Source organism: Ptychodera flava, unplaced genomic scaffold (genome assembly GCF_041260155.1).
Source record: "Ptychodera flava strain L36383 unplaced genomic scaffold, AS_Pfla_20210202 Scaffold_45__1_contigs__length_1260105_pilon, whole genome shotgun sequence".
NCBI lineage: Eukaryota > Metazoa > Hemichordata > Enteropneusta > Ptychoderidae > Ptychodera > Ptychodera flava.
Window position 1 is genome coordinate 198,758 of NW_027248367.1, and position 10,937 is coordinate 209,694.

At 38.4% G+C, this 10,937-nt stretch overlaps 1 protein-coding gene across 1 annotated transcript; it reads right to left on the minus strand.

Moving 5' to 3' along the window:
• Positions 1-6,947: 6,947 nt before the first annotated feature.
• LOC139128203 (E3 ubiquitin-protein ligase TRIM45-like) lies at positions 6,948-10,345 on the minus strand. Its single transcript, XM_070694033.1, has 2 exons — positions 8,847-10,345; positions 6,948-7,614 (listed from the first exon to the last, which is right to left on the minus strand). The coding sequence occupies exons 1-2, from the start codon at positions 10,053-10,055 to the stop codon at positions 6,955-6,957; spliced, it is 1,869 nt and encodes a 622-aa protein (XP_070550134.1). The 5' UTR covers positions 10,056-10,345; the 3' UTR covers positions 6,948-6,954.
• Positions 10,346-10,937: the final 592 nt, after the last annotated feature.

The window sequence follows — 10,937 nt, forward strand, 5'->3', positions numbered from 1 at the left end:
TGGGTATCCAATTATCAGCTCAAAACACAATGAACAAAATATGGTAACTTTATACTGAACTAAAGAGTTCTTCACAACCGATGTGTAAATCAATAGGTAAAGGTCATGACATGTAAATACCACCACGCTTTCAGCACCAAAGGTCATCTTTAGTCCACAGCTTACAGCAAGCAATTCAGGTCACTTGAAATCCGTGCAAAGTTACTGACCAAGAAAACATACAGTATTTAAAGGGTTAGAAGCTTTACCTTTGGATGATTTTTCCCCACTATTTCCGTTCTTGATGTCAATTATGGCTTCGTGACCTACTTCCGCATGCACATTTGGATACTATGAGGTTATCCCTCGATATCACCTCTTGGTGGGGTCGTATTGCTGCGAGTGTGGTTGTGGGCCGCATCACATTTGTTTGCGTCATCTTGCTACGGCGGATTGATATACTAGCGTCTGACGTAATCTATCAGCTGGCTCATTGACAATTATTTTACGGTTGAGCAGAGAAATGCTTGAACTCTGTCATCAAACATGTAGGATATCTAACGAATCCGTACGGTACATGCAAGTGTTGTGTTTGGTATTATTTTCCACAACGCATTTACCATGAATACATGATATTATTGAAAGTTGTGCTTTTGAATTTGCCGGTCCTCCGACATGTCCGATAGCACTTTTGCTTGTCGTCTGCGCGTCTGTGCTTATGCATGGACGGAACAGTTGGTCTGTCATCGATCTGTCAGTGCCCGTACGGTGTGATGCTCTGCTCTTTAATTTGTTCAAATCGGTAGCACTACTAGCAGGTTAATCCAATATCGACACATGTGTTTTATTTAGTTACCGCGCATTTCCCTATGCTTCAAAACCCTGCCACTTTTGGAGATCGGACATGATAATCGTAGTCAAAATCATAGACGGGCACCATGGTTTGTTTTGATTAGGGCGCCACCATGTAAGTAGTCCGGTATGCAAATCAACAGGCCGTATCAGGCTTTGTTATGTAAATCAACAGGTCGTATCACTTTTTCATATGCAAATATTCAATTGAATGAAAGAAAGACGCGCTGATCATTCCTTTCATATGCAAATCAACAAGGCGTATCACTTTATTGACATGCAAATCAACTTGATAAATCATGTCACTGAACTCAGTACAGACACAATATAGGGCATAGGTATATGATAAATTCAACTTATCAACTCAGCTTGTACATGTTAGACTGCATTGTTGGCAAGTCCAGAATAGAAATCAGATGAAAACAATAATAGTTCATTCTACAGTTACAGAAGCTGTGTTAGCAGGCAAATACAGTACAGCATGTTACTTTAAGGTTTGTACACCATTTCACCAGTCAGAACACACACATGCTCGTGCAGTGCTTGATTTTATTCTCATTAATAATGTCCCTTACAATACGGGCAAGTTCGCTATCCAAAAATGTCGAATTGCTATATTTAAAGAAAGCCAAAATTCATATTTCAAGTACTCCACACAGTCCCCCTGTGTCTACTTGCTGCAGTTAAAGTTTGACTGATAATAATAATAATAATAATAATAATAATAATAATAATAATAATAATAACTCCGACGAGCTCATATAGATCAGTCACCTCGATTCAGATTGAATTCCTCTTCATTAATTTTCAAACACAGTTGAGACGAAACTGTACGATACTACTCTCATTAGAGAGGCTATATCAAGAATTCATATTACCTGCCACTAAAAGAAAGAAATTTCAGGTGTAGAGTTTTTTTTAGTCCATCAGATAAAATCACCAGGTTATAGAAGTGTAAGAAAAACAGTGTTCGCGGTGACTTTTTTCTCCTCGCGTACGCGTACGGCATACGCTCATAGTCTGCTAAAATTGCGTATAGGCTGTATTTGAGTGCGTAATGTCACTTCCGCACTCGATTGATGGAAAAAATACTGACTACAAAATAAAATGTGCCGTTCAATAAACCTACACTACATATTCGGATTGTACGATGTAAGATTATTTTCATGAAAACAGTTTAACGAACAACTTGAACAACTGGGCATTGTTTCAAACATGCTGAAACGTAACAGCACAGGGTATTTTTTGGTAACCGGTGCATCATCATCACGGCTCACGGCTTCACTGTGGCACTGATCCCCTGTTGTTGTATCGGGACAATATGTCATGGATTCCGACATGGGTTCAACTTCACTGCACTTCTCCGTGTTCTCCATGTTGGGTTGCCCGGTAGTGTCTTTCGAATGATCCTCTGAATCATTTTTTTTACGGACTCGTAGAGCAAAGTTGAAAGAAAATAGAGTTGTCTGCTTCGACGCCATGCTGCATGTGTGCTTTGATCAAATTTGGGGACAGAAAGACGCGATGAGAGTGCACAGTTGGCATTTAATTTGTTGCAACATTTCTGTTAATCACTCACTTTGTGTCAAAAGTTTCAGAAACTATCGCTGGCTTGAAAATTAGCAACGTAATTTACAGGCACAGCTGACATGATAACGTGCCTTTGAACTACGATGCCGCTTTTTCGGACCACGCCCAGAGAATCCGAAACTTTCCACACAAAATGAATGATTGACAGAAATGTGTTGCAACAAATTTAATGTCAAGCGGGCACTCTTCTCGTCTGGTTGTCGCCTAAGCTCAGTCGTGGGGAAACATTTTACTGTTATCCTTTGCGTATAGAAAACGCATAACAATGGAAAAAATGCGTACAGGGTCAATTTCAATGCGTAAATACGCATGATTTTTGCGTAAACGCGAACTCTGAAAAAGTTATGAATTAAGGTATATCCTTGATTTAATAGATGCTATAGACAAAGTTACAAAAATAACCCTTTTTGCAGCATTTTGAAAATAAAATAATCGCAATCATACCAATCCATAATCCAATAACACTAGGTCAAAATTTGTAAGACAATAGTTGTAAACATAGACACAAAACAGCACAGAACAGACAGTAAATAGACGGTACAAACAAAGTCAAATTCATGAAAGAAAGATATATGGACCTCTGGCCAAAAGACCAAGAAGTAATGTCAGGTGTTTCGAAAATAGTAAGCACAGAAGATTGCATGACTATTGTGGCTCAATGTCCTTATTTCGCTCTTAAAAACTTGAATGATAGCTATGGTGCATTCTTTTGATGGCTTCGTGAATATACAAGCTGATCAGTGAAAGTCTGTTTTACTCCTCTTGAAAGAATTTCCTAAGTGTTGCAGCTCACAAAAATTCGAACGGACCACGGTACGAGTGTTTACAAAACGCGCATAGCAATATGTATATTTCTAAACGCGTTTGTACGCATTGGCTTGTTTGTACCACCATAACTTGATCTTGTAGGTGCACTGAGTCTGATCTCAAAAACAATGGTACAGTGAAAGAACACATTTTTCTTATGTAGTAGAATTATTCTAACCGATGTCTTATTCTAATCGATGTCTTCTTCTGCAATGCAGCCACGTGTTCTTAAGACATGAAAATTCGAAATACGAACTAATACGAATTCATCCTTGTGGTTATGAATAACGACTATTCTATCCTCCTAGCACAGGGGGCAGATGAAAGTCCCCTGGGGTGGGGGAGGGTTTTTTGTGAAATGGTTTACCTTATTTGATTTTATTAATTTTGACTGTGTTATTTCAAATAAAGCTTTCGACTCCAAACTGTCTGACTGTGTTTCCAATACCTACAATTCCTTATCTCCTCTTCAACCAGTGCACATACCACTCTAATTGCTGCGCAAACATTGCCAACTTGTTAATGACTGAGCGTATCAGCGGATTAGCTTATTAAGTCAACACCACAGCCGTCCCACACGTAGTATTATTTTAATGCGAGTGGGACGGCTGTGGTGTTGACTCAATCACTTAATCCGCTGATACCGACAGCGAATTAGCAAGTTGGCAATGTTTTCGGAGCAATTATAGTGGTGTATACACAAGTTGAAGAGGAGATAAGGACTTGTTGGTAATATATAAAGCAGTCAGACGGTGTGGAGTCGAAATCTTTATTTGAAATTCCACAGTCAAAATTAATAAAATTACTTGTAGTAATAAAGAAAGCAGTCAGACGGTTTGGAGTTGAACTTTATTTGAAATATAACAGTCAAAATTAATAAAATAAAATAAGGTAAACCGTTGCACACAAAAACCTCCTCCCCGGCCCAGGGGACTTTCATCTGCCACCTGTGCTCCTAGTGTGTCTCTTCATGGAGAAGGAAGAATGCCCCTCCAAATTGAAACACTTCAACTTTTGCTAAAACTTTACTTTTGGAAACTTCCACAGAACGTCTTTCGAAATCAATGATAAAAACCGGGGATCGCTGTGCAAATTTTGGTAACTAGAAATCAAATTTTCATAAATTTGCCGATATTTGAAATTCAAAATAGAAGCAGCCCTCTAGTAACTTTTCAGATAAAAACTGACATTTAATTTTTATAATAGTAATAAGGTGAAAGCCTTGTTTACCTAAAGAGTTTTAAAATGAACCCACACAAGCGGCGGATCAGAATAGTTATGTAAGCAATTGAGAATCTGAATATCTGCCCCGATGTGCGTTCTACCCGAGGGAGGCTATTGGATCAGCTACAGAAGATACAATCAAAATACTGGTTCATAACTTGAATAATCAGGGCCGAATGATGGTGGACATTTAGTCTGGCAGTTTGGAGAGATGTACCGAATGTAATCAAAAACTTCCTTGGGCTGAATTCCATTGCCAGTGAGTCAAAAAGTTTTGTATTGTTGTAGCTGCCATTGCGGTGTGTGCTCCAAACGATATTGAGCACTGAGAAAATTGGTTTATTTTGACGGAACTAGAATGACCGATCTCACTCATATATCCTTAAAAAGCTTTAGCAGCTATTTGAATCATGCATATTTGAACATCCCATTGTGATCATGGGATACTAGTAACCTGTGTGTGATATCTTCTGTGCTAGGCACAGCATGAATTAACAAATTAGTAGTGATTGGACTGTAGGTCACTCTTATCTTAAATATATTTTCCTATTATATTCCAAGTAAGAAATGACATGAAAGCAATAAAATACTTTGATCATACAGCGTGAGAAAGTTTCTGGGAAGGGCAACTTTTTAACCACTCGCAATAAAAGTGAATGTACCAGTGCCTGGAATGGGTAATAGGCTTTGCTGCAATGAAAGGGTATGTACCCAGTACCTGGAATGGTAAAATCATGCTTTGCTGCAATGAAAAAAGGTTGTACCCGGTGTTGTGAATGGGTAACCATGCTGTTCTGCAATGAAATAGATTGTACCCAGTGTCTGAAATGGGGAACCATGCTTTGGTGCAATGAAAGAGGTTGTACCCGGTGTTGTGAATGGGTAACCATGCTGTTCTGCAATGAAATAGATTGTACCCAGTGTCTGAGATGGGTAACCATACCGTGGTGGTTTGGTACAACAACAGAGAGAAGTCCGCTCGGAATTGTCAAATAAAGTAGTAATTGGATGACGCCTCTGGATTATTATCTGCAAAAACATTTACAAAAGCAATTAATGATTACCTTTGATGTATTGTAAGATCGTTTTCAAAGAGTATAATTTCTACAAATATTTATCTCACTGCTCACTTTGGGAGAAACCATACCACAACAGTATCAATGCTAATTCGCAAATGATGAGTCTATATTTATGAAATAGTGTACATGATTAATCAGGACATTGTGGATTATGTTACGTTTGGCCCCGGCCCAGTTCTTGATGGCGATGTTGATGGCAAAGTGATGGCATCACAACGTTTACAGTATGAAATAAGGTACTTTTATTTTAATTCACCATCTCATGAGCAGATTCTTTTAATAACTTATGATAATGGTGCATGGACACAATAACATGTTGCACAATTTGGAAACCATTCATTAATGACATTATTAGATATATTTAGCAATATGTTTGAACAGTCTAAATATATCCGATTAACTCCACAACATTTATCCACATGATTTCGATAATAAACAACAAATAGTATGGGCCAAGCATAATACCTTAATATACATTTTTAAATGAGATACTATATCAATCAATCAATCAATCAAAAGCATTTATATAGCGTCAAAAGCCATTACGAGGTTATGTTCTAGGCGCTGAAACAAGAACACAAAAACGTATGAAAAATTGACTATTGTCATTTTGAAATCATGCTCAATCTTGACGAGGGTAGTATGCTAGCAGGGCTCGCTTACCCATGCTGAACACCTGGTACCACGAAGAAGCAGTGGTTCACCATTACCATATTGTTATTCCCCTTGTATATCTGTTTCTTTGACCTGGTAAATCATTTACTGACCTTGTCATATAACATTCTACTTTATTGTGGATACTTTGAAAATCCAGGTTTTAGATTCATTTGAATTTTATTTATGTTTTAATGTGAAAAGGTGTTCTGGGGCTAGCTTATATTAATCGCATAAGATAGTATAAATTTGACATGGCCGACTTAGGGTTAAAAATAACGAAACATAGAAAGCAAAAATATAATATAAATATAAATATATATAAATATAATACCGCACGCCTCTTTCTTCATACATTGTTCTAAGTCTAGTATAAAAGTGTGACAGAGTTACAACTAACAAATTAAGGTTTTTACCGGACTCAAGACTTAAACGTTCATTAATGCTTCTAGGAGTTCTCTAATTTCACTGGGTTTGATAGGAAGGCAAGACTCTGGTTTCAAGTGGCAGATAAAACCATTATTCAACGTTTCGGTCCTTCAAAGGGACCTTCTTCAGGAATCTAAAATGAATAAAAACACAGTCGGCAACGATAAAAAATACAGAACATTGGAATAAAAGGACGATGGAAATGGGTTAAAAAGAGTACATGAAAAAATAAAATTGCTTCCTTAGCCAAAGTAAAACCTTTTGAAGAGAATAAAAATTACTTACAGGTAAATTCACTGTTAAAATTTCACTGTTAAAATAGTCTTTACTCAGATAACAACTATCGGGTTTTCAATCTTCTTGCAGGTTTCATCATTTTTCTCCCGCTCACTGACCCTGATGCCGTGAAGGACTTAGGAGTAATAGTTACAGCGAGGTCACTTCCAAATGCTGTACATGATGCGGATACTGGTGGCGCTGTTGACATAGAATCCAAAGAGGTCCTACTATTAAGATTTCCAAATGTGCTTGTGGAACCAAAGACAGATGTACCAGGCATTCCAAACATCGTTGCAGGAATGGGTCCTCCACTCAGTGTTTCTGCCGTTTTAGTTGTTGATGGTGTCGCTGCCGGTGTGGTACACTGAATAAATACACTGGAATTTGTTTCGGTAGATGCACAATTACCTGTCCTCGACACACTGAGAAAATTGTTGCAGCTTGCCGACCCTTGAGATTTCCTGTGATCTACATTTGTTGACGATTGTGATTTGTTGTCAGACGGAGACACTTTCTCGATTTCCGCACCTGCTGTAACGCTGTCGTACAAAGTACTGTTTCCAGAGTCTTTCGGACTGTGCTTTGCATCTTGGGATGCAGCTGCAAAGTTGAACCCATTAGTATCTTCAGAAGTGGATTCAAGCCGGATTAACGTCAACATTCCAGTCGTTAGTTCCGTTTTGGTTGTAAAACCTTGTTTGCTGAGATGTTGCAAAGCATCCTTAAAAATCGGAAAAAAGGAAAGATTACTTAGTACAGGTAAAGTTTGAAAACAAACATTTTCTTTCAATTTTGTATAGCTACATCAGTGTTGTGTAGGATAAGGACGGAAAAAAGGTGTCAGTTTTTACTCCAAAATCTAGTGCTATTATTGAATTTAAGATGTCATGTTACAAAATTCTGTTTGGAGCCAGAATTCAACATTTGTGAAAAAAATTATAGACTTAACCATAAGATTAATGTTATAAAACAGTACTTACTGCTAATTATCAAAAATGCAAAATGCATCTGCGACACATATCAAACCTTGCTAAATTCATTACAGCAAAACATCTAAAATTACAGCAATGAGTATAATGAGAGTCAGTGTCAACCAGCATAAAGCCTTAAAGGCAATTCTTTCATTGCACCATGCTTACACTTTTAACCTATACTTTCTTTTATCTTCATTTCTGTTATCAAAAGCGCGAGGGCAATTATTTACAGCAACGATTCACTATAGCAACACTGTAAAAATTACATTACTTATGGCATATGCTGCTAGTGCAGGAACATTTATGTGGCACAATTTGTTCATGAAGGGGCAAAACCGAGAAATGTTTGTATACTGCATTAGAACATTATCTTTCTCTCATTACATACTTAACCGTTGATAAATGAGCGATAAAGAGCAGACACACTCAAGATCAATGCATAATATGTACAAGTTGCCATATTTCAAGTACTCGTATTTTAAGGTATAAAATTAGTGACTTTGTTTACATAATCACATAAAAACTGTCTGCACTGTTATCTGGTATTTAACAAGGAGGTATGAATAGATAAACAAGCTACCCCAAAACTACAGTAACATTGCAATCGTCGTCTCGTAATATCGCTTTTCAATTACAGTAATTTACAATTTTGCCTTATCCCTAACTCACAATCCAACCAATCCAAATACTGACAGTGTGCATTTAACACATATTGAATGGCTAGGGGTCTTGCTGCTGCCACACACTAGATAACACGAATTATCCATGACCTTTGACTCCAATGACCTAAATCTTTTGAGGTCTTCTTAGTAAAGCCTGACCTAGCCAACTAAAACCAAACATTGACACAAATACACTGCTATACAAAGAAGTTACTTTTGCCCTTGAGGATTTTTGGGACAAAATTTGTTCTCATATTTCCGTCACCTTCACAATCTGATACTATAAATGTCGTCTGCTGACGCGTCCTAGTGCTTACCTTAGCTTTCACGGTCTGCTTTGGCGTGCCCTGAGTTGATTTTGAATCTCTGGCTGTGAAAGGCAGATGTGTTGAGTTACCATTCAAAATTTGTTTTACACGGCTTTCCGTCGCACACTTTGAGATGTCAAATTTACAGTATGATTTTGGTAATCCGACAGTATCTCGCTCACAGAGCTCTCTGATTTGCTTGAATAATAATCCATTGCTTTGACCTCTTGGTTGAATTTCCATGGCGACTAGCTCAATGATGCCACTGAGGGCATCATGCCTCGTTGATAAAAGTTGAGCAGCAGTTCTGTAACACAGCAGGCTCTCTATATAATCGCATGCCCCTTTAATGTTACCGTATTTTAATTCCAGGTCGTTAATATCAGCAGCTGCTCTTATAACCAGTTTGTAATTGTTTTTCAGTTCATCTATCAGTCTCTGCTCTTCTCTCTTTATTTTCGTGATTTCTTCTGCTTTCAATCTCACCTTCCTTTCCTCTCTGCTGCACAGCTCTCTAAGAACGCTGTGTCTCTGTTTGGCCAGGAATTTCTTCTTTTCAGCTTCCTGTTCTTTCACTTTTAGTTTGTCAACCATGACTTTCAATTCTGTAAGATACTCATCTGCTACATCTTTCAAGTCTCTATGAACATGTACTGGTTTTCTATGTGTGTCTATAGTGCAGTTCGTACAGACAGGCAACTGACATGTTTCACAGTAAAGATCGATTTTGTTATTGATGTGAATACTGCAATATTCAACTTCTTGTACACTTTCTGGACTGGATTTCTTAGTCATTTCATACTCTTCAATGGTCATAAGTCTGTGAGACCTTGTAGGTGGAAGGTTTCTGTGAGCCTTGGCACATATGACACAAAGACCAAGTTTACAATCAAGACATCTGTGGGTGCTGGACTTTTCCTTGCAGCCTTCGCACACAATCTCAGCTACATCCAGTCGTTGAGGCATTACCTCCAACAATATCTTCATAAATCTATTGCATTTGAGTTCTGGCACTCCTGCGGGAAGTTGACATTGCTTTTGGCATTCAGGGCAGTTAAACGTTTGTGTATTCTTCACCAGTGCGACCAAACACTGTTCACAGAATGTATGTAGACATGGCAGAATCTTAGGTGACTTGAAGCGTTCCAGACAGATAGTACAACGCAAGAAATCTTCATGAAATTCTGAGAGAAACTGACGATCAGAAAGAGTAGCCATTTAACGGATCAACTGAAAGAAAGACTCCTTATCTTCCTTATGATTTGAACTTCCAGATCACAGCTCCTTCGAGCTCAAGCTTTCCTGTATTAATACGCTCATAATACACCAGTCTTCATACAATCTACATCACTATTATGTTCTGTGAGCTAAGCCTCTGAATTTTGTTGGTTTATATATGTTCTGTAACAATGTGAGCGCGTATAGATAGCACGACGGAAATAACGTGGGAAAGGTATGCTGGTAGGGGATTCCCCGAAGTGATGAGTCACACCGTTCCACACCAGCTGCGATACATCATTGCAGTGTTGAATACGGTCAGTAAATAAGGTAACGTATCTCTTCTTCGCATTCGAACTCACTGCCACATGCGAAAACATGCCTTTTTACTGTTATGTCACTATTGTTGATTCTACGGTTCGAACGATGCATAGGTAGCATGCTTTTGTTCTCAGTATCCGTTCCAAGACTCGCTGTTGGAGAGTTGTAGTGACGTAGCTTGATGTTTTCCCTGACGTAGCTTACATTTGACTCTGGGGGAAGTACGTTGCTCTCGTTGACACAAATAAACTCAGAAAATCCGCTGGCCATTACACTGGTACCCGGCGGTGCATGACGACACTCCAAGGGAAAGGATTGAAAATTGGTATCCTTGCGTCTTCAAAAATCAAAGAAAAGGGAGATTTTCTGTTCTCTACCACCACGCCGTATAAAAACAAGAAGAATGGGTACACGGAAATCGTCGCCCTCGAAAGGATTAGAATACCTACTGGGTACCCTAAACCATTGAGTAGGTAAAGTCTGTATTTCAAGAGGTGCTACAAAAGCGGTGTTCGGAATGCAGATTTTTGCCTTTTTCTGGGATTAGACCCCTATCTAATT